We start from the raw sequence: 24,447 nt of genomic DNA on the forward strand, positions 1-24,447 counted from the left end.
TTAAAACTGTTCACAAAAGCTTGTAAAGTTTTTCTGGGAGCATCAACAATCTTCTATTTATAGGGTTGTATTTGCTACCAGTTAGCCTGTAAATACTTCAGATTTCTTAGTTATGGTGGCTATTCAAATAGGCTGTATTTAAAGAGTAAACTTTTAAACCCATAAAGAGTTTAAAGAGGTCCCCATGGATTAACAGTGTAAAACTGCACCTCGGCAGTAGCCGATTCTACGTTTTTTCACTCAATTTAAATGGAATATACAGACGTGGAGAAATAGCAGTGCCTCTGATCAATGGCCTCAGGAGGCCAGGAACAGTACACAGTGGGTGATGGGGAGAGGAGGGGGTCATTGGCAGGGGTCTGTGGAACTGAACGTAGTATTGACATTTGCCATCAAAAATGGTAAACAGAGAAGATAAATTTAGTGTTTTTTTTTTTTATTATTTGTTTTGTTTTTTAGAATTTATCTTAATCTCTACAGCCAGTCTTGGCATCCTTTGGGAAGCAGTTCAGACTTTTAGTTGTCTGAAGTCCATCAATATAGGGTATTAATATCATATTTGATATCAAAATATATATTAATATATTGATATATATATTGGTATATACCCCATATACCAATATATATCTGTATATTGATATATATTATATATATTGGTATATAGGGTAGATGTATTAGGCAGGTGTGTTAAGGAAGCAGTAAAAGGCAGCCCTGTGACGCACAGGCTGTGACTGGTTCCTTGCTGCTGGAATAGTGGCAGGAGTACAACCGAGACCCATCTTAACTCAGAGCTTTTCGAAGAGGGAGGCAGTGTTTGCGAGGAGTTTGTTCAGACTGGCAGGAGGCCAGGAACTAGCCACAGCTCCTCCTTTGACTTCTTGAGTTGGAGAACAAGGTATGTTGTGTCCCAGGTATGAAATGGAGAATTGAATCAGTATTTTTCCAGAATTCAGTGAGAGCACTTCTTCATGCATGTCCTGCTGAGCCTTGAAACACAATTTCAGTCTTTAACTCAATTCTGAGAGCCTCTTCCCCTGTTAAGGAGCAGTACATATGGTATGATTGAAGAATATCCTTTTTTTTCTCTTTTTAATCAACACCTTTGCTGACGTGATATTTAGCTTCTTGTCTAGGGAATGTAGCTGACCGTTGACCTCACATAGGATAACTTAAAAATGTATTTGCAATTTGTGTACTCATCACTTATGGAAGGAGCAAGTATTGCTCTTCACAACTTATTCATAGACATTGAGAAATTATTTTGTTTCTTCTTGCATAACTTTTTCCACCTTAAAATTAGAAAAAAAATATAGCTTGTCCAAATCAGACCATTAAATATCACAGCACTCACTTTGATTACTTAAGAGAATAATTATAACTTGAATTGATACCAAAGTAAAAATAGTGCATGGAATGGAAGGTGGTTTTGAATATCACACCTGAAGTGTGAAGATCTGTTTATAGTGTTTTAACCACACCTTGTTAAATGCTGAAATAACGAGCACTAAGCCACTCATTTCATTCTTAAAAATACTGCTGCAAAGTAATAGCTTAAAATACACTTGTTTGCCACTGCTAAGTGGTTCTGTTGGTTAAAGCCTGATGATACAATTCCTGGAAATACCACAATTCACTGTCAAGTAAAACATTTGCTCTTTTGAGAATCTCTGAAGTGAGGGGTGATTAAGGTGAGGCTATGATGTCTTCTCAGATGCAGGCCAGGATCAGAACAGCTCACAGAAATACCTGAGGTTAAGCAAAATAAACTTACTTTGTGTAACTGCTGTGGATGTCTTGTTCTGCTGCTTGCCTGTACAAATGAAGCCACTGCTCCTCGTTAGAGAGAAGCAGAATGCATGATTTCCCTGCTGCAAGTCTGTTACAAGTCTGTCTCTAGGAAAAAGTAGATAAATATGATGAAACTCATTTAACCTGTTTTTCATCAGTATCAAAGCACAAATTTTCAATGAAGCCACTTAAGAGACTTGGTACTTAATTGTCATTAATATATACATTGCTGTTTGCACCTCTGGGAACAGTAAAAATTTATGAGAAGGTGGCTGCTGCTCAGTTATCCCAGGTTTTACTGTGATTGAGATGTTTGCTCCTGCAGAAAGAGCCTTGATTTAGTTCTCAAACTGGAGAATACACTGAAGATTGCTGATTTTCCTTCCTACTGCGTTTGGTATTCATATTAGAATGGTTGGGGTTGGAAGGGACCTTAAAGATCATCCAGTTCCACCCCTATGCCATGGGCAGGGACACCTCCCACCAGACCAGGTTTCTCAAAGCCCCATCCAGCCTGGCCTTGAACACCACTAAGGATGGGTTATCCACAGCTTCTCTGGGCAGCCCGTGCCTCTGTAGTGTGACCCATGTAACAGGCTAGACAGCATGATTTTTGCAGAAATTCTCTCCTTGTGGATGGAAGGAAAATATTCAGACATTACGGAATCTCAAAAAAAAAATCTAGCCTGTTTTTTTTTTTTTTATTTTTAATCAGTGTGGGTTGCATTATTATAATAGTATCACTAAGAAACTTTTTTCAGTAGTATTTATGTTGGTTCCAGAAAACACAGCATCACCACTTTAGAGCCAAACATTAAACATACAATATAAAATATATTTTTTTCAATCTCCCAAGAAAAACATCTGTCCTTATAGACCTGTTTAGTAATGTGTACTTCAGTAAATTTTTCGTTCTGCCTGGCTTAATTTCCATTTAAGTTCAGAGCTGAAAAGAATATCAGCAGTCTTGACCTTGTTTTTGTTTGTATTAAAAAAAGACAGCAAGCAAAAACTTCTTTATTTGTTTATTACTTATCCAAGGCAATTGGAAAGTTCTTTCACTTCAGGCTTCTAGCTCTTCAGGATCCCTGCTGGGCTTCATGTTCTCTAGTATTTTGATGTATATTCCATGTTGCTTAGTGGCGAGATAAAATCCAGTCAGAACCTGGATCAGCACACCAAAACTCATCTTCCTAAAGATAGGCTGAGAAACAGTGAGCCAGAAGCGTAGTAAGTTCTCTTTCCCTGGCAAGGGAGATGAAGCATACCTAAGGAACAAAAGGAGTGGTAGAAACTCAGCATGAGGAACATTTCTCAGCTGCCCAGCCAAGCACCACTGGGTGATCTCCACCCCTCAGCAGGGCGGCAACTGCAACTTAAGAAACCCAGGCACATGGCTTGGCGGTTCCATGCTAAACTCAAGTGCTTTACATTGGATCAGTTTTGTACATCTTGACAGCACAGCTCTTACGTTTGTCCCTGTAATTAGCTGATTAATGTAAATTCCCTTCCATGTAGGAAAACCATGCAAAAGGATAGATGTGCAAAGACTGGAAATCCACAGAACGTAAACTGAGAACTGAGGATGTGACAGACAAAATAAATTTTTCACTCACTGCAGGTTAAGAAGACATACCTGGCTGCAAGGCTTGCATTTACAGGGAGAGCCATGATAATAGGATAGAGACCACCCACAACAGCCCCTACTAATCCTCCTCTGACCACAGTGCAGACTTCACAGTTCAGCTCACCTGCAAGACAGACAGAACAGTTCACTGTCAACATACAGCACATGGGGTCCCTCCTACGGGATGCCATCCTTCCTGAACTGAGCCTGCAGGGGCTGCCCACAGGCTGCAGCTCTTTAGGAACTGCTCCCACACGGCTCCGTACCTCAGGGTCCATCCCCCAGGAGCAAACTGCTCCAGCACGGGTCCCCCATGAGCGGCAGCTCCCCCTAGGCCTCCTGCTCCTGTGTGGGCTCCTCTCCATGGGCTGCAGCTCCAGCCTGGGGCCTGCTCCTGCAGGGGCTCTCCATGGGCCGCAGCCTCCTCCAGGCCACATCCACCTGCTCCACCGGGGGCTCCTCCACCCATGGGGGGGCTGCAGCGTGGAGATCTGCTCCATGTGGGACCCATGGGCTGCAGGGGGACAGCCTGCTCCACCAGGGGCCTCTCCACAGGCCTCAGGGAACTTGTGCTGCGTGCCTGTAGCACCTCCTGCCCTCCTGCTGCACTGACCCACTCACAGCTTGAGGAAGTCACTGCTACCCAACGTATTTTTCAAACCACTCTTTAGCAGCCAGTATTTTCAAGAAAGCAAAGGCCTTTTTAAAACAAATAATGAAGTTTTACCTGCAAATAAAGGTTCGCGCACAAAGACTTCATATACTGCTACTGTTGAGAGAAATGGAATAACAGCCATTGGCAAAGCAGACGCTATGGCAGCTTTTCTGACATTTAGGATCTTCCTGAAGTAATTATTTGCTGTTAAGCCACATAAGCTTGAATTTCCTGCAAGGAAGTATGATCCATGACTGCAAATGTTCCTGGAAAAAAAAAAAAAAAAGAAAAAAAAAAAAGGAAAACAAGTGTAAAAAAACAAGTTACAGTTATGTGCTACAATTCATTTCTGAGTACTCTGCAGTAAGAAGGGATGTAAATCTCTTGCAATATGAAATTAGTCATTACTTTCAGCAGCAACCAGCACAACGTCCTTTGCTCTATGCCTGAGCTTACACATGGGTCCTGAATGAAGTGTCAGAAACACTGAGAAGCCTTTTCTACATTTTTTTTTTAATTACAAGTAATGGAAGTTCTAACACATTTGCTCTCCTAGTCAGTGAGTTTCTGAGGAGAATGGTTTCTGAGAAAAAATCCCAGCTAGCTCCTGAGATCAGCCTCATTTCTAGCCTGAGTAACTGGAAGTACAGATTTAGTTTTCAAGAGTTTACAGTATAGACTGGGGGGGACAATGATGGCAACAGAGATGTTCACACACGGTAAAATCTATAACACGGTGAACACAGACTAGAATGAAGTCTGGTCAGAGACAGGCAGCAATTAGCCTGACAAGCAGTTCCCACTGGAGTGCATTCCATCACAGCAACAGAAGAGAGGGAACGGAAACGTGCACCAGTTTGATGAGCAGTCCATGGCTTATTTCACTGGACTTGCAGAAGGAAGTTGTGAGTTCTTATCTGTATCATTATACCTGGCAGTCAGTTGATTAATGGCAACAATGCTTCACTTCAGGTTTCCACAAATGTGAATGTGGCACAAATGTGGAAAGCAATTAATTGGAAGGCACTTTGGCTTTGAGGCTATGCCAGTGTTATTACGATAAGGGTGTTTTAAAACTTGTCATACATTGAATTTACCACTAAAGATCTAAAGAAAATCAAATATTTAACTGGTCAAATTTTGCGCTAGGCCAAACGTCTTATTCATTTGCAAAATTACCAAATGTGACCATCCCTAAAGCATTTAGCAATTAAAATACGTGATTTTTAAAATCCACCTATTGAAAACTCTTCCCCATTTTAATGCTTAGAGCAACATTAAACATTGACGAACCTTACCAAAGACCTCACACATTTAAGTACTGATTTTGCAAAACCTTAATGTTACCAGCATCTGACATCAATAATGGCAATTATTTCTCCTTCTGAATGGGAAAATACTTTCATTCATAGTACACATTATGTTTTCAAGCAGGAAAAAAATGCTACTAACTATTCAACTATGATGTTATGCGTATGCTTATTCAGCAGAAGCACCTAGCTCTTGCCTTTAGGAGTCATAGTGTTTGCTTGCTTTACGAAATGGGCCTGTTCGCTTGTCAAATCACCATTCCCACAGTATCTGGTGTCATTCACAGAATATCCCCCCCGTTTCTGAAAACCAGCTATTTTATTCTATATTTACAGCCAAAGTGAAATGTACGTGTGCATATGCATATGTGCAGAGGACAGATTAAAATCTAGCTTGGTACTTAAGAAACCAAAGTCGAGTACATTAATGTACCCAGGATGAGCTGAATCTCATCAAGTTTACTGATACATGGAACGGCTGTACTCCACAGAAGAAAAGGAAGGATGGCAGGGTTGGTTGGTTGTAGAAATACTAGCTCCTTCACATCAAAACCACAAGCTTTTGGGACATTCTGCCATTGTTTTATGACAGCTATTTCTCCCCAAGGCCAAATAACCTCTAGGTACCACAGTTTCTATCAAGACGTTACCATGTTATCCCTGAGATATTTGCTTCCCCCTTAGATCCCAGGCCTTCTGGGGAAGGAGAAGTGTTGTAGGTTGCATGCAAGCACAGCAGATCCTACACAAAGCTATACCACCAGTAACGTTAAGGATAAAGGCTTGGCGTTATCCTTTCTCACCTGTGTGGGGAGGCCCTGTGTTATTAGCTGTAGTTTGCTTAAACAGCAATTTCATCCTATTAAAAAAAAAAAAAAAGCTTCCCATTACTCTAAATTATTCGTACACAATTTATGCAAGATACACACGTGGAAACCAGCTCAGAACTAGTAAGGTTTTGCACTGAAATACTATGCCACAAAGCACAAAAAATCTGTGAGGCCCAGAAGACACTTATTTTTGAGCCATGCAGAACCCCTGCTGACGAGCCCGGTGTACAGCTCTGGTCTACTTTTACCCCACCACCTGGCTGCTTCATTCTCACCTGGGGGAGTCGTCCAGAAAGAAATGCAGAAACTAGCCAGCTTGATGCTCACTCGGTTCTGGCCCCAGGCCAGCTCTGCTGGATGCAGGACGATTCCTGCAGAACCACGAGGACATCTGCCTTATGCTTTTCAACATTTGTTTCTTAGACAATTTGTTAGCTCTAGCACAGGGCTGTATGAAGGCTCAGAGCTAGTCAGGGCTAATAAGCCATCCTGGAATCCTAAGCACTGGGGAGTTCATGCCAGAAAGCAGCTGAGCAGGACCACCAAGAACAGTGAGCTAAACATATTAAAAAAAAATACACAAACCAAGTTTTCTGTTCTGGACAAAAATTAGCACCTTTGCAATTGAGTATTTTGGTAGGTGCAAGGAAGATTTGCAATATAAAAGCAAAGAAAAAAGCCTCCAAAAGACTTTAAATGTTTGCTGCAGTTCATTTATTTTACTGACACTTACTGGTCTGCTTTAGGAAGCTCACTTAGCAACTTCTGTATGATTTCCATCCGCTTTATTCTTTCCAAATATAGTCTCTGCACTGGAGAATCTAGTTCAAAAAATTCTCTTCCTGTCATCTTGAAGTCCTGGATCATAGGGAACAAGCAAAGAAATGTAATCAGTTACACCCCCCCAGTACGTACCAAATGAACATTTAGATTCTCTTTCAGTACGCAATCACTATTTCATTTCTTATTTTTCACAGCAGAGTTTTCAGATGTAGAGGGCACGATCCAGCTGCAGAAGGCTGACATTTCTGACTACATGAACCTTACCAAACTGCTTTCTTTAGCAGGTGCATGCTACAGTTGGGGTTTAACAAGTGCTCTAAGCGAATTTAAGTACCAAAACGGGCTGCTTCACCCTCCTGACACTCCTGCCTGAGCACCACCAACCCTGGGGCCATACATACACCACTTGCTAAACTCCCACAGGAGGAGATCTGCTCAATGATGGAGGTGTTAGCGCTTTTCTTCCAGCCTGATCACCTTTGATACAGCAATTCCTTTTGCCAGTGGCACAAGGAACGGCACCAACAGCACCACTGCTTTGGGCAGCTTTAAGTTGACTTCACTGTCAAAACGAAAATAGTAATAATAATAAAAAAAAAAAACACATGCTTTGTAAAGAATTAATTGCATCACGAGGCTGTATACTCTGGTTTTACAGTCCACAACTAATAGCTTTTAGCACTGGTACTGCTAGCTGTATCGAGACAGAAAGCTTCCAAGTTTTTGATCAGGCGGAGCACTTAGCGGCTAAAACGCCTTTTCTAGATATCCTACCACAGAGGGGAGCTTCCCAAACTTAAATCCGCTTCCCAAACTTGCCCTAATCCCTTCCCTGACCGGGGAGCCGCTCCCCGCAGCCCACTGCAGGCCCGTGCCCGGTTTCACCTCAGGACACACAGGGGGGAGGCAGCGACGGCGGCGCTGGGCCTCGCCCCCCGCCGACCCTCCTGAGGTAAAAAGCCTTAAAAACGGTGAAATACCGAAGCAGCTCTTTCCGGGAGGCGGCTCCTTGCACTTTCCCGTCCCAGCTCCCTCCACAAACCCCCCAAAAAACCCCACACCGCGCTCTGAGGCGTCCCGGGGCCGCGGCCCGCCCGCCCCCCTCTCACCGAGCCCCTCCGCCTCACGGCCCCGGCCGCCTCCAATATGGCCGCCGCCACGCCCGGCTCCGTACAACATGGCTGCTCCCAGCCGCCGTACAACATGGCTCCTCCCACCCCTCGCTGCACGGCTCCTCCCATCTCCAGCCTTCCCCCTTGTGGGCGCCGCCATCTTGCTTCAGAGGTTTCAGAGAACGCCTCTGATTGGGCGCCCCGCCCGGGCGGCGCAGCACGGCGGCTTCCCATTGGCTGCGAGGGCGACGGGCGAGGGCCGGCTGCCCGTTGCTAGGGGCGGCGGATGGCGGCGGATGGCGGCGGCGGCTCCTCCATGGAGACGGGGCTGAGCGGGGAGCCTGCAGCCGGCGGCCCAGACGCGGGGACTCCCCCTAGCGGAGCGAGGAGCCCTCTATGGGGGGAGGCCCAGCCCTCGGGGTAACCCGCTGACCCTCTCCCCTCACGCCCCGCGGCCCCATTCTCCTCAGGGCCCGCGCTCCCGTTCCCCTCAGGCCCTGGGCCCCGTTCCCCTCAGGGCTCCCGGCCTCATTCCCCTCAGACCCGTCCCCCCTCTCCGGCCCGACCCCTGCCTTTGCCCTTTCCCCCTTCTCGCCTTGTCGCCCCCTTTTCCTCCTTTGTGTCTGTCTGTAACCCCGGCTGCATCCTCCCTCCTCCCCAGCTCTGTCCTCATCCTGAGGAAAATGGTCCTTTTCCTTAAATCTAGCCCAGCTCCCCCGGTTCTGCATCCCACCCTGGTTCTGCATCCCACCCCAATTCTCCTCAGGGCAAGCCAGCCCCCTCTGCGCTGTCCCGCTCCAAAAAGCACCAGGGAGTCCCCTTTTGGGGCTGGAGAAGAAAAGGGGGGGGGGAGGGAAGCTGAGACAGATCTCAGTTGTGAACATTATAGAGCAAAACACAGCCCCCCCCCTTCACCAATTCAGTTCCAGTCTCCTAAAGAAGCTGATGCAAAGCAAAGCCCTGTCATGTGCATCACAGCTCCTCGTGCAGGGAAGGGAAGCATTTGGAGCTTGTCCACCTTTTTCATAGTATTTTTTTTTTTTCCTAATGAGCTAGATGAGGAAAATCTATCCCTTTTCTGTTTCTCTCTTTTTGTTTTTCAGAAAAAGGGGGAGAGAGAGAGCTCATGTTGAAGCCAACCAGCTGCACTTCTGAGTGGGAAACTCTGGACTGATCTCATGGCTTGCTTTTTGTTTCAGTAATCCTTCATTATCTCTGAAAATGAACCATTTGTGAAGCTCTTCTCCTAACTCTCCTTATCCCTCTCTGACGAGGTGGCTGCTTTGCAAGGGAAGAAATGGCATGAAGTAAATGACTCCACTAGAAAGCAATCTGCTTTGCCAAAGTGCCCAGTGAGCAGCACTGTCACTTTAATAATTCCAGGTCAAGGGATTGCTTTCCTCCTTTTCAATCCTCTCTTTTAATACATGGGAGGATCAGAGGGACATTAAAGACCGTAAGGCTGGGTGGCTTGCAGATAATAAAAATGAAAGTGACTGGCCAGTGATTTCTGGTGGGTGAGAGGGTGATATTTGAAGGCTGTTGTCTGGTGAGGAAAAAGGGACCTTTTCAGTCTGCTGTGTAATCAATGCATAGCTAGCAAAATTCATTCAAGAAGTGAACGAAGTTTAAAGAGTCACTTTGGATTGGTTTTTTTTTTTTTTTTTTTTTTTGGTCTTCCTCCTTCTTTGGATTATTTGGGAGTTTTTTGTCCTCCAAATAACGTGGTTTTGAGCATGTACAGGTGGAGTACTGAGACAGCTGCCTAGAGATGGACTGTGCCTTAATTATATTACATAAAATCTTTTAATTTTCAAACTTTGCTGCCAGAAGAGGAGTTGTAATAGGGTTTTGTATTGCCAAGGAGCATTTTCTCTTGTATTTTTATAGATTCAAATATATTTCAAAGAAATTGAAAGCATCTCTTAAATCAAAAAGCTTCTTTTTTTCCCCCTTTTTTTCTTATTTATGGGAAGCATCGGAAATCCAATACAAGAAAACATCAAGTCCTGATGGAAATGAAGATTGAAGCTGCATTTCCTAACTGAACTGTAGAAGTGTTTTGCAATAGATAGCCAGATACTGACCTCGCAGTGCTCCAGTAGTCCATCGTTAATACCTAAATAAGTGCTTGCAACCAGGAGTAGGAAGAAGAATGCCAGTCAAGAAGAAAGGTGGGCAATGAAGCTTCATATCTCATTTTGCATCTCCATGTTGTTAGATTGTTGATTTCTAGTGCTTCTAATGTGAAATTAAAAATGTTCTAATGGGGGATTGAAATTATTTTTGTTCTATGCTGAAAATGGGAAAAAAATCGTTGCACTCACAGTAGTAATTGTTAAAAGTATTTTTATGGCATGTTTTAAGATCTGTCTTTATCAAATTTGGCCTTAAATATTTATTTTGTAAGGATCAGCCATCAGAGATCTTGAACAGACACCAAGAGCTTGGCATTTAATGCTGTGAGAAGCCTGTCTTACAAACACTAATGAATTTTAAAATCGTGGCTTTGGGCTATTTTTTATTCTTTACCTGTTTCGTGGATAAATATCAGCCAGCAGTAGCGGCATAAACAAATAGCAAAGTTTCAAGGGTAATTTTAAATAAAAGTTCCAAGAGTTGTGTTTTGAAGGTGATTTGAACGTGTTTTTTAAAATGCACTTTAATTAAGTTTGATTTCCGTGCCGTAATACTGTATGAAAGTAGTACCTTTATGAGTGGAATCTGGCAGCATTTAAGAAAAGATGACCAGCCTCACGTTCTGCCCCTTCTGCCATAAAGTTTGTGATTACAGCAAGTATAGAAGCAGCTTTGGAAAATGTGGTTGCCAGCATTCAGGCAAGAATTGGGAAATATTGGGGAAAATTCTTACCCTGAAAACACTTGTAGACCTTGGGTTATTTCTGGTAAACATGGCACGTATTTAAAGTTTCAAAAAATGCTAATAGAATAAATGGTAAGCAAACCTTGTCTATTCAGCTCATCTCTCCAGATGTCCTAGGATTTGACACATCCCTGGGTCTGATACCAAAACATGGGGGAAGGAACAAAAAGTGAATGTTTGACCACACAAATGGGGATACAGTCAGTGTGACTTTTCATTCTTTTCCTGGTAGGCAATATCCCTTTGGTGTTGGTTATGAGTTACCATTTACTGTGCAAATACTAATAATAAACCACACAGATTGCTAGGAGTGCTTTAATACCAAAAACAACGAATGGGATTTGGTGATTGTATTTTGGCAGATGACAAAGTAGAGACAACATTTCAAACCTGAAATGTTTTAATGAATCGGAAGGAAAATTAAGGCAGTCTTTTTATAACTGTTAACTCTGAATTAGGTGATTGACACTAAGGGTGTCGCTGTGCGGGATGTTTGGCTGTGGTTCAGGTTCAGAGTACCTGCAGGATTTGGGGGGGTTAAATCTTACGGGGTCCTTTGTGCAGAAAGTTAGATGGGCAATCACAGCGGTCCCTTCTGGCCTTAAAAATCGGTGGAGTTCCTGTTTGTTTCCAGACAGTCTAGTTCTGTCTTAATGTATGTCAGGGCTTTAATTTCTCCTTCTATTTTGCCAAATTTTAAATATAACCTCAAGAGACCCAAATATCCTCCTTGAAATACTTTAAATTATCCCATCAGTCAGTGTGCTGAAGTTGCCAGTGTGAATGTATTTGGGTATTAAGAAGATACTGCTAAAAATGTATTTAAGCACATGAATTGCAGGCTTAAAAATGTTAGCGAATCAGCAACTTTATTATTATTTTGGATGGCTTAATTTGTCTACTCCATGCAATAGACTCCAATTTTCTGAATGTAATTAAAAGCTTGCTGACAACTTGAAACACACTATCAGTTTAAAAAAATAATAATCTGCTTTTGTTGTAAGTAATCCATTATATTCCAGTGACCAGCGGAGATTGATGTTTTTTTTTTTTTTTTTTTCTTTCCCTGTAGGTTTTGTCTTTTTTTTTCTTCCTGTTTGTTTGCTTTATGTTTGTGGCAGCACTTTGTCTCTAACTAGGGAATGATTCTGCTGATGATTTGTTTTCCCTTTCTGGTCTTATGTACTTGGGAGTTTGGGAGCTCATGTCTTCTGTCCTCCCCACCCGTGCCATCTGTGGAAATCTTGGTGGGGTGCTTGCTTCTGGGCTGTACAAAATGGTGCGTTTCAATGGCATCTATAAAAACGGGATTATCCCTCTCCATTTCAGCTCTTCTGTACATGTTGCTCTTTTGGATTTGATCAAAATATTCTCCTAACTCGGTACTGAGACTATTATTCTTTAAATATCCCAGTATTTATCCCTGGAAGGTGTTACCAAACTCTGCATTCCTTGGCACTGACGAGTGGTGGGTCCTGCTAAAGAACAGTGAATGTGTTTTGAGGATTCAGTTTTGAAAGAGCTCTCACATCCAGCACTGGTCTACAGATTACACGTGGCTTTGGACATAATTTGCACTCCTCCTTAATGCTTAATTCAGTGTCTGCCATCTTGCTTTTAAAAGTCTAGGCCTTCTTAGACAGGAAAAATAGTTCAATAGAAAAAAAAAAAAAGGGAGTACCAGTTCTTTATGGATGTGGAGAAAAAGGTGTGCTACTGGTTCTGATCGTGTTTGTGTCGGTATGCCAGGCCTTTGGCTGTTGTGTTACGGTGACATGATTTTCTTTTCTCAGTTTTTTGGGGAAGGAAATAAGGCTCCACATTCCCAAGAATATAGACAGAGTTGGCACACTTGCTGTCAGTCTCAAGAGAGGAAAAAAACAAGGCTGGAAATGGAGAGGGAGGTACCCTGCAGGTGCTGAATGGACTCCGTTTAGATAAGGGATGAGACACTGTGTGGGTACTTTTGCTGCTGTTACATGTTGAAACAAACAGCTGTTCTCTTTGGCTTTTGGTTGCTCACCTTTCACTTGTTGTAAGTACACTAAATTTTATATCAAACTAGGCATTTGAGTTTATCTACAGCATTACTTGTTGGACAGTGCCATTTGGAGACAATATGGGATGCACAAATTTGAGAATTAAATAAATTCATTATTTTCTCTTAATTTATGCTTTACTTTCACAATTCAACTAGGGTGCGTTTGAGTACAACTATTCTGAAGAAATTTATTGGACTTCTTGAGGAATCTTCACTTTAAAATGAAGTTGTACTACCATACAGAAGAATCTTAGTAAGCAAAGTCAGCTTTTTGAGTATTTTTACATTTCTTTTCTCCTTTCCTCCCAGAGATAGCCCGGTTGATTTCTGTTAACAGTAAGAGACTATATTTAGATTTGTAAGTGCATTTATTTTGGATTCATGCACAAAATATTGAAGAGCATGAAATGTTGCTGCAACTCATTCATGTCTTTCACAGTGACAGAAGAATGAATTAGATCCACGTTCCTCTGTGCTAGAGACCAGATCCCAGATTTGAGCCCTGCTTGCGATCCACACAGCTGTGGCAGGAGCCCCCACACCTGGATGCCTGGCTGCACGAGTGCTAACCCTGCCAACACCTTTACACTTCTGGCTGTGTCTAGGTGGTACGAGATGCTTAAATAGTGAGGTTTATACTGCCCTCACCCCATTTTTCATCTCTGAGACTGAAAGGAACCGTATCATGAGCCAGATCCACCCTGTGGGCTGCCATTAATATCTTGACTCCCTCTGCATTGTAGTCACTTCATGAAGGTGTGCTGGTTCTGTTTTACATAAGGATATATATATATATTTTTTATCATACCTCTTATATAAAGAAACACTTTCATGGACATATTTTATTAAACCAATCAACAAGAAGAATTAAAAAGCATTGATCTGATCCCACATGGACTATGCCATGTAGGAGAATGTGACAGCTACACTCGAGGAAATGCTAAATTACGCAGTGGTAATACAAATTTTATGTGGCTGGTTTGTTGAAAGGAAGGCATCTAAAACAATTGGGCAGGAATTCTAAAAGCAAAGTTTGTAGAGAGCCAGACTAAGTTAGCTCCTGTTAATGCACTGGAGTTCTTTGTGCCCTGAACTTCTTTTTAAATCACAACATTTAAATTTAGGGCTGTAACTTTTGGTGCTCAGAAATGTTGGTGAATGTAGTTGCAGGCTCCTGACAGCCTACTAAGCAGGAAATCCAGTAGGTATTGAAGTAGATTTGTGTTTACCTTTTCGTCCTTATAAGTAGTACAAGCTTTTTGTCATTTCAGTTGCTGAATAAATGTTCTCAAATAAGTACTCGGCTAAAAGGCCACGTTTTTCACTCCAAGTTCTGTCAAACTACCTCACAGTTTTTACAGAGAATCGACAGGGAGCAGTGCAAAGTTGTAAGCTAGGTTTACAGACTACGAAAAGCACAATTTTTGTTTCCCAAGAATCGAACAAGTGGCAGAAAATCACTGTCTAAACTTTCCCAACTTCCACCACAGAGCTATGACTGAAGGATGTAGCTGCTTCCCTGGCAGTAATCTTTTTCCAGCCATAGGGTGTTCCCTCTGTGAGAAGCAGCGAGACATTTTGCACACAAAAGGACTGTAGGAGCAGACCTAATATAGATCAAGTCTTTGTTAAATAAAAGCAGGCTGCAAAGTTAAGATGCCTCTGGATTGGAAGTGGTGAATTTTATGGTCTTTTTTTTGAATTCTACCATCATTCTGCTGTTTGTCAGATATATTACACAGATCCATCCCATTTTAGTTGCCTCACATACACAGGATGCCCACCTTGTTATCCCAGGGGGCTGCTTTGGTCAGCAGAGAGACTTTTAACTCCAGAGAGGGCATTTTGACCCACCTGATGTCTAAATTGTCTTCTTGGCACTTGTCCTCCTGTCTCCCCATTGGCAGCAGAAGGCATGCAGGGTAGCCACGCTCACTGGGCTCAGGTGAGTGATATCTCAGCCTCTCCTTTAATGTGTAGAGGGAAAAAAACATCTTGCCTGAGATCTTTATGAGAGCTGACGTGTGTTCCCTGAGTGCTATAAATTAACCCTATTTGTTATTTTTGTTAGTAAAAAGTGTTACAAATTGTTGTACTGTTAGTCACTAGAACTGGAAACAGCCATGCTGTGATAGAGACAAGAGGCAGCTGTGCATCCTCTCCTCCCATTCCTGTTAAACACATATTGCACTCAGTGGAGGCAATGGAATCTTGCCTGATAAGCATTTTTTTTTTCCCTTCTCAGCCTCCCTTCCTTCCTTCTGAATTTGTTCCAGATGGCCAAGTTAGATGTCAGAGGGTGACCACGGAGAAAAAGCTGAATTTGTAACTGGTAGCCCACTGTGCTAAAAGGTGATTTTGCAGCCCCTGCTTCAGCATTTTGCTGAAAATTGCTGAAATTCTCATTTTGAGAATTACTGCTTTACTCAGTTTTGCTTATTTTGATCAGTTCCTATCAGGTTCTTGCTTCTTACAAGTATTTAAGGTCTATTTCACTATGGTATCTTGTATTTACCAAGGATTTAGTGCCAAACAGTATCCTTATAAAAATAAAGATCACGTTTTCTCTTGCTGTTTTCATCCTGGAAATAGCCAGTGGGGCTCCTTTGGCCTGGTGGGTGGTGACAGTAGTAACAAACACACAAAATACGTGAACAAACCATTTGCTTTTTAATGGCTGCTTTTCGGAGGACCTTTTGGTGGCATCAAACTTTCTTCGCCAAGATGATTTAGTGTAAGTGTCCTTAACTCTGTCTTCACTTTGGGGAAGAAGAGGTAAATGCTTCCTTCAAACCACATTTGTCAGAAAGGTGAGTGAAGGTGAGTCATTCTCTCCTTCCTTCTAGGAAAGAGAGAATCTGGGCAGTTTAGGGTTCTACAAACAAACATTTTGTGCTTCACACTCCTTTCTCTCCTAGCTGTATGGCATATGTCGCTACCCTGCAGAGGAGTAATTCGTCACCTTCCAGTTCACTCCTAGGTGTTGTGCTCTCCAGCAACACCATCTTGGGGACGAATGCCTGCTGAGCTGTGCTTTTACTAAAACAAAGCCACCGCAAATAAACCTCAAACCAAACTTTGCAGGTCTATAGATTCAATTGTTTAACATACAAAACGTAGAATTCTTTTTGTTTGTTTGTTTGTTTTTTGTTTATCAACTGAGAGACTCCAGCCTAATACAAAGGACCTTAAATGAAAAAATCCAAAGTGGCTCTGGGAAAATGTAACATCATAATGCATGTTTTGGTAACAAATAAAGAAGACTTGATCTCATACCATTTCTTATTTTTATTTATTTATTTATTGCATCTCCAGAAAGATGTCAGTGGTACGGGATTAGATCTGAATTTTTGTAATTCCACATTGTTTTCTTTCATGCGAAACAATGCTCGTTTTATATGAGTTTGGAAGTTATTTATTCCAGAACAGATGCCTTTTTGTTAGCCGCCTGCCACGTTCCAATTTTCACATTTATGTTATTTTTGAATTTGAATCTTCTTTTAAAGAAAAGACACACAGCATCTCTAATAAGTGTATAACTCCTGTTTTTTACTTTTACAACTATCCATCAAGTTCCACTAGCCTTGTGTATGGCATGCAGCTAGAATTGTACAGCTAGATTTTTGTGCATGATGCAGCTGCTCTTCAAAGCAGGGCTCTTTCATATTTTTGTGACTGCTAAGCTCTGTCAAGTTGCCTTTATTCTGCTGCGTAAACAAGAGGTTTTCATTTGGTGCTACATCATTTTGGGGGCGAGTGGCTTCATTTTCATTCTGTCTTCCTATTTGCATTGCAGATTTTTACACCTAGATTTTAACGTTGTGACACTTGAAAGGCAGAAACAAGAAGTTCAGGTGAAGCTAATTACACTTGCAGGCTTTCTCTCATTCTAGAAGGGGCTTCAGGGATCCAGAATCAGCTTGTGTATCTGAGACACAATCCGTGAAGCCAGGACAAGAAATGTGAGAAAAGATCACTAACAGTCCCCTCTTTACCTTCAACGTGGCTGGGAAAAAATGAGCTCTCTAGGAAAAAGGATTGGCCCCTGTGGGATTAATAGCTGATACCAGCAGTTGCTAAACCCTTCTGTGATCCCTGAAAAAAAGTGATCTAGTGGGAAGAAAGCAGATCCCACAATGAGCCGCTGGTAAGGGACAAGGGGATCTTTTTCTTTATTACAGTAAAGTAATACATAAGACAGATTATACACTATTAAGGTTTTTGTTTTGTTATTTGTTTGGTTTTGAGAGTTAATAGTATTTACAGGAAGAGGTGAGTAGAGGAAGGATACATGTGGGATTGCAGGGGTCTGATATCCCCACCATCCCGTCTGGGCTGGGGGGCACCAGGAACGCGGCTTTGGTTGCAGGATGCTTTCTGCTAAGTGCTGGAGAAAAGTTTCCTCTGGTTTTATGCTGTGCCAGACACTAACTGGTCTTTATATAGTTATCCTGTTCCTCGGGTAAGTACATTTAGTTAAGTTTTAAGGAATATATTTAAAACTCAAAAAAAAAAAAGCAAGGTAAAGGTAGCGTTTTAACAGAACAGATGTACGGTTACGTGCTGTAAAACCAAGCGTGAAGACACTCAGACAACAAACTGACATTGCAGCTAATTATCATGGAAAATGGAATTTTTTCATAAAGACCCAGTTTTCTTTATAGTAAATTGGACAAAAAGTCTGAGTCCTAGCAAACATGCCAAAAAAAGGAACCCAAGTGTTCTTTTCTGATCATTGCTTCCCTGGCCATTTGTGTGTGCATGTTGTAAAGCTGACAGTACTTCTGCTCGGCTTCATCCACCAGTCTGCTTTGTGGCATTCACAGGTCCTCATCCAGGCTTTGGAGACTGTTTTAAGATAAATTTAATTCCGGAAGAGGGAATAAGCTTTGGAAATGTAAACCATGTACAAAAGTCCCAGGGGTTGGAACTGAGCACACAACATTGCTTTGTCCTGTAAAACTTGTGGTTGTACTTGCACAGCAGTTCTTCTCACAGGTTATCTGCCCTGTTTCTGGTTTGCTACCAGCATCAAAGTCTGGAACAGCAGTGCTTCACAGCTGAACTGCTCCTAAATCTCTGTTTTGCAGGAAGGCAGCCCGTGCGGGGAATTCATAAAGGCTGCGGTTGATCCGGGAGGCAACGCTTGCTTTTGCAGTTAACAGAGAGCATGGGGTTTCTTAGTGGGGCGACTCAGTGAAACCTTAACTTTCATTCCTGGAATGAAAAACCTTAAATTTCATTCCTTAAAAGAGTCACTGACTCAAGTTTAATCTCTGTAGGCCCTGTGGCAGCCACCCCTGGCTGCTCAGAGCCTAGAAATAAGCCTGTGGGGTAATCACTTTGACTTAAATGGTTAATCTCTCCATTTCTATCCACTTGGTTTCCCTAGCAGGACAGAAGATGGGCTCACTCATTATACACGTTCCCAGAAGCAGTTATTTTTGACTCTTGTGCTTGCTTGTTGTGTGTGCTCATCACCCCTACATATTATTTGTCACATCCGTAAGGCCTTATGTTTCCTTGGGGTCAAGTAACCCGTATGGGGCCTTTCTCTGAGGGCTTATTAAAGCCATGTGTGAAGGGCCAGAGATGCTGAGAGCTTTCTGGTTTGTACAGGGCCACACATTCCCTGTCTGCTGGTCCTCTGCTGCCCCCCTTTTGAATCTCATTTATGTATATATACATATATACAATATACATTGGCATTTTTTAGTAATTCTCAAGGCTTTCCAAGCATTATAACCTGCAATTTTGTTTCTTTCTCTACTGTCTCAATATACCGTTTCCTATGTTTCTTTCAAAAATTTAACTGGCTTTTCCCTCCAGGTTAGAAATTTCAGATTTTACAGGGCAGTCTCATGAAGGAGTTGTAAAGCTCCGGTCTTCCATACGCAGGAGCACTGCGTGCTAACAGGATTTATCCCTCTGTGTTTGCTGTCTTGTGTGAAGATTAAGAAAGGTAAATGAGTTGTTGGTGGCTTAGGCTTGGATCAGAACCCCCCCCCTTTGATCTACAACAACTCATTTTAAAATTTGGAGTTTTCCAGAGCCCAGGATCAAGTCTAGAGATTCTAAAATAAGAGGGGCAGGGAACAGGGTTTGCTCAGAGCTTTGGCTGTTCCATCAGTGATCATCTAAAGTAAGGTTTGAACCCCAAAGTACAAGTAGTTTTGGAGATCCTTTTCTTTTAAAGTTATCGAAGTTCACTGAAAAAAACTTCCTTGTTGTCTTTCCTGGTGCTCTGATTACATTTCTCACCTCTATTTTGGCTGCTGCTTTTTTCCTCCCCCATTCTTCATGCTTTTTTCCAGCTTTGATGCCCTACATTTTTGCCATTCTGGTTCTCCAAAAGCTGGAAGGAGTCTCTTGAAATAAGATGGCATATTTTTCTTTAAAATTCACCCATGCCAAAGACTTTGCTGATCAGAAACAATTACAATCTCTTTTTGGAAAGGGAAAAGACAACATTTTTCCATACCATTGTACCCCTAAAGTTTTGTAGTTCACCAATTCTGATGCCAGTGAGAGGAAATGTAAGCAAATGTGGTCTTAAATTTGCCAACAAGCTATCTTCTGAGCAAATCTGGTGTTCCCTGAGAGTCAGTGGTCATTTGAAACTACCTTGGTCTGGTGAAGGTTGCCATTAACCAGCTGACCGTGATTTCTTGCATGTGTGAGTCAGAAGTTTCCAGTTGCTGCTAAGTTTGACGTCATATTTGCTTTATTTTTCCATCTCCAGTAAAGCTGCCTTCTTTTGTAGCAGGAGTTTGATGGCTGTAGCAAACCTTCATGGATTGCATCAGAAGCTCTTGGAGGCTTGCAAGTGTTCAACTTAAAGTGTTCTTTACTTAAGTCAGTAGCTGAGTGTTGGGTTTACAGAGAGATATGAATGTACAAGGTACACCAGGCAGCTTGTTCCTCTGTAGTGATGCAGCAGTGGGGTTGTTTACACCAGTATAAAGTGCTTGTAAAATAACGATGCTCTGATTTCACAGCGTTTGTGTGCTTGTCTTTGCTGGGCGGTTGTAAGGGTGTCATCACAGGCACACCAGAAGCATGGAAGCTCCTACCTCAGTTTTGGTGTACAAAACTCCATTAAGAGTTCAGTCATCTAATTTGTCCAAAGTCTGAGCGCTCACCTGTTACACTTTCAGCGAACAATCTGATGCCCAAATTTTTCTTTGTCTTCTTCGGCTTCGTTTTCTCTTTCTTCTTTGTCTTCTTCATCGTCTTCTTCATTGTCTTCGTCTTCTTCATCATCTTTGTCTTCTTCTTCTTTCATCAAATATATAACCATTGGCCCAGCAGAAGTTTCAGCCCTATAGTATGACTGCCTATTTATGGAAGTTTAAAAATCAACATACATGAAAATGTTTTTATAAAGTGTGGAGACTATTAAAGTGTGGATTAATCTCTAGTGATCTCATCCAACTCCAAGGAAAGGATTTTTATTTTCTTTTCTTCCTTTTTTTTTTTTCTTTTCATTTTTATATAAATCAACAGGTTATATTGAATGGAGACTCATTCTGTAAAAGATAAATTGTATATATATATATATTAATGTGGTTACTCTTTAGATTTTTTGAGGGAGGAAACAGCTTACTAAAGAAATCCAATAAGCAAAGTTACTGATCTACAGTTTTCTGCCAGCGTCACATATCTCTCTGATTTGTTGCTGTAATCGCTTATTCCCTATCAGTATCATAAACCTCAAGTATTTGTGAACTGGTTAAAAAAAATATATAGTAATAAATTGAAATATTATTAGCTTGGATTAATTAATACTGTCTTAGACAAGATATCATAGGACCATAAATCCTCTTGTATCCTTAAAGAATTTTTCTTTTTTTTTTTTTTTTTTTTTATTAAGATGTTTTGAGTATGATTTATTTAAACAAAACAGTTATGCAGATACTCTTGAGGATATATATGAGTTTTTGCAGGATTGTATCATCTGAGGGGTTCTTGTCCAAGGGGCCTCTCTAAGGCAATAGGTTCAGCTGTATAAGTCAAGGTCGGTGTAATTAGACTCCACGCAATGCTACACTTAGCTTTGCTTAACGTTTCAGATGAATGTGTTAATTTAAAAATATAATATGTAAAGAAACAGTAAGAAAAAACGGAGCTATGTCCATCAGATTTCATCAGAAAGAGTTAATGTTTATTTTTCAGTGGTCTTTTGTTAGCAAACAAAGGACCTACTTGGGATCAACACAACCGGGAACGGTAAATGCCCGTTGAAAAGGTTTGAGGTCTTGTTTGAATGAATGTGGATTTGGTATAAGCACTGAACCATGGAATAAACACTTCTTAGGTGTATTTATGATACATTTCGACTTATTTTGGCTGCAAAAAATTGCCCGTGTGCTCCAGTGGATATCATCATCGCATACATACAGCGTTCAGATCCTCCATGAAAACCTGGAAGAGAAGAACGTGTAGGTAGTCAGCTTCAGAAACGTTTGTTTATTAATTAAAATGGCAAGGAATATTGTTCTTATTTAACTGTTGTGCTGCAGTGTGGGCAGTCAGCTTTGATTTATGCTTCACAGCTGTCAGCCCAAAAAGGCAGAAAGTACTGTCCATCCTCACCTGCTTCAGGTATAACTGGCAGCTGAAGGTAATCATGATCTTGGAGAGCGTGCTTGGTGTTCTTCAGACACGCTGTGTCTGAAGGCTATAAAGGAAAACTAGGCAGGAAGGTAGTTCCTTGAGCTGGGATTTAGCCAGGATTTAGAGTTAATACTAGAGCTGTGCTCTGTTACTTGTTCAATTTGTAGGGTTTGGGACTGTTTCAGGGTCCACTGGGAATAGGCTTTTTTTCATCTTGATGAACTGCAAAGCAATAATTTTGGTGAAAATAAAAACTCTGTTCAACCTCCCAGAAGGATACTACTTATAAGAACTCTATTCAGCTGCCCAGAAGGATGCTACTTTTTTTTGTCTTATTTTGTAGCTGTTTTTTTTTTTTGTATGTTTTTTAAATCAGAGCTGTACACTTTGGGGAAGGAATAGTGAATGATGGAGGGGATGTCAGCACTGTGCCCCAGGTGACTGAGCCAGCAGGAGTGGAATAACATCTTAAGCTCTTAACTAATGATTTAGTAGCGGGGAGCCAGAACTTGTATATAGACAAAATCAGAGGCATCACAGGGAGGTCAGATGCACTCTTATGAGCTCAGCAAAAAGTATAATGTTACTGGGATATCCAAAGCCAAAGAATCTGAGTTCATGTATAGAGGTAGTTACATATCCCCAGCAACTGGTTGGGAATACAGCAGTGGGTTGGTCTGGTTTGGTGGAACTGATTGTTAAAAAGTATTTTTGCTTTCTGCTTCTTGTAGCTGCTTTGTTTATGAATAACTTTGAGGATGTTGCTTCCTCCACCCCAAAAACTCCAGCCTGGCAAGAGCTGTTCATGGCACAGCACCCTACTGCCTAGGAGAAACCACTTGTGCACAAAGGCTTGCTCGAGCCTTGGGTGAGCTGAGCACCCTCATCTATAACACTCAGTGGAAAAAAAAACACACACAATTTTTGAGGGTGATTCACAGTGGGAGCCTAGCTCCAGTATTCAGAACTGGCCTTTAAATGAGCTGATTTCTCTCTGTGCATTGTAAGTGGGTACTAAGCTTGCTGAGTGCTTCAGGTTAAAGCCGGGCAAAAGATGTTATTCAAACCCTTATGTCCCCCGTGATGTGAGGAGAGTGAAAATAAATTACATCTTCTTAAACATCAACCATTGATTAAATGTTTCTCCTTTCATAATTTAAAGATGTTATCAGCTGAGTGCAAGTTGTGTCTTTTCCCATACTGTGAACTCATTTAATTGTTGCACTGCAGGGCTCACACTGAATAGATCATGTTCAAGGTCCTTGGTTGAACAAAGACAATCAATTTTTATATAGAGAAAAATAAATTTGCTCTCAGATAATTAGAAAAAACAATGATAAAAGCAGTCTGGTTTACCTTTCAAAGCATTTTGTCAGAACTTCATTGCATTTAATCTAGCTAAAGTGTCTGCACCTGTCCTATAATGAAGCTTATACTGAACTCCACTGTAAGAAATTTAGATTGAGCCACTTCTCTCATTATAATTATTAATTTATATATTTTGTTTACTGTTTGGGAATCTTATTGCAACTTGGTGGTAATATAATTACAACAGCATGTGCAGACATCTCGATGTCATAGGTACGTATATGGACATTTCTACTTAGGATGGGAGAAGGAAAGGTTAAGTCTGATTCTCCATTTTCCTGTACATTTATTTATATCAAATGACGATATTTGGATTTCATATGATTTTGTATGTCACTCATGTTCTCAGCAAATGACTATACAAAGACAATAGCAGCAGGAGAAAGAGAGCTCTGTTTTCCTGGCCTCTTCCAGAAGGCTGGATTGCTCCATTTGAGCCAACACATGAATGCAAGTCTGCTATCAAAGTCTCATTTTCAGCAAAGAGGTAGATAGCAATTCTGTGTAGCGAGGGAACAAAAATAAAAGAACCCTCTTGGACACCTGCCTTTCAGATACACATTTGCTATTCAGAGAACAGAGAATTGAATGCTTCAGATGCCAAGCAAAGACTTTCATGTCTTCTCTGAATATATTTTAAGGCCAGTTTTCCTGCACAGATATCCATAATGGTTATTGCCTATAATTTTGTAGCTTCTGCAAATTGTAATTTGGTTCAAAACCCATAGCTTCCAGCTGGTTTTGGATAAATGAAAGCTAAACACTTGTTGTAGATGTTATTCAAAAGATCATTTTCCTTTTGCAGGGTTCTCAGATATGCAGTATTCTTCCTGTTTTGGCGATGGGTCAGTTTCTCCATATTGCCTGAGTTTTAAGGTTCAGGGCATGCACCTTACGAGAGAATGCAACACCATTTGGTGTTAATGTTCCTACATGTGTGAACAAATGCCTTTAGAAATGTGGGGGCAGTCTTTGGGCATTTAAATATGTTCCTGAATCAATAAAAACTGTTTTTGTACTTGTTCATTTTTAGATACTGACCGAGCTCTAGTGCTGCTGGAAGAATATTGTAAAAAACTGAGGAAGCCAGAAGAGCAACAACTGAAAAAAGCCATCAGAAAAGTGATGGGCATCTTTAAGAGCAGCTTGTTTCAGGCACTTCTAGGTAGGTACTAATATTTAATGCCTTTGTATGCCTTTGAAGGCCAGACCCAGGTCAGACCTTGTAACATTCCTCTTACTGTGCACTCTTTAATTTGTATTTACAATGCAACAGCATGTTGAGATGATCCTTCTTGGTTCACTGTGAAGAAACTCATTGTCCTAATATTTCAAAGGTATTTGCTTATTTATAGTAAAGGAAAGTGTAACCAAAAAGCTCATGCAAGATAGGGCATCAAATCATTATTCCTAAACCTTGTTGCTTTCCTTTT

General features: G+C 41.4%; 2 protein-coding genes across 4 annotated transcripts in view; one reads left to right on the forward strand and one right to left on the reverse strand.

The window, feature by feature from the left end:
• Positions 1–2,798: 2,798 nt before the first annotated feature.
• On the reverse strand, positions 2,799–8,168 carry LOC311206560 (transmembrane protein 126A-like; the record flags this gene model as incomplete). Of its 3 annotated transcripts, none has more annotated exons than XM_084281944.1 (5): positions 2,799–3,056; positions 3,425–3,539; positions 4,143–4,336; positions 6,944–7,068; positions 8,103–8,168. In XM_084281944.1, 4 exons carry the CDS (start codon positions 7,057–7,059, stop codon positions 2,852–2,854), a joined length of 630 nt encoding a protein of 209 aa, XP_084138070.1. In that variant the 3' UTR covers positions 2,799–2,851. The 3 variants fall into 3 exon arrangements, with proteins under 3 accessions (XP_084138070.1, XP_084138071.1, XP_084138069.1); XM_084281945.1 differs by lacking the exon at positions 8,103–8,168 and adding an exon at positions 7,974–8,023; XM_084281943.1 differs by lacking the exon at positions 8,103–8,168 and having other exon boundaries at positions 6,944–7,077.
• A 210-nt stretch (positions 8,169–8,378) lies between these two features.
• The window catches only part of DLG2 (discs large MAGUK scaffold protein 2), a gene marked incomplete at both ends in the record, with an annotated part of 1,073,896 nt that continues 1,057,827 nt past the window's right edge, over positions 8,379–24,447 (forward strand). Inside the window, 3 exons of the mRNA XM_084304810.1 lie at positions 8,379–8,525; positions 9,209–10,279; positions 24,048–24,179. Of these exons, the coding sequence (XP_084160936.1) occupies positions 10,261–10,279; positions 24,048–24,179 (151 nt within the window). The remainder of the gene's footprint in view (positions 8,526–9,208; positions 10,280–24,047; positions 24,180–24,447) is intronic.

Source organism: Netta rufina (assembly GCF_964035555.1).
Source record: "Netta rufina genome assembly, chromosome: 1".
Taxonomy (NCBI): domain Eukaryota; kingdom Metazoa; phylum Chordata; class Aves; order Anseriformes; family Anatidae; genus Netta; species Netta rufina.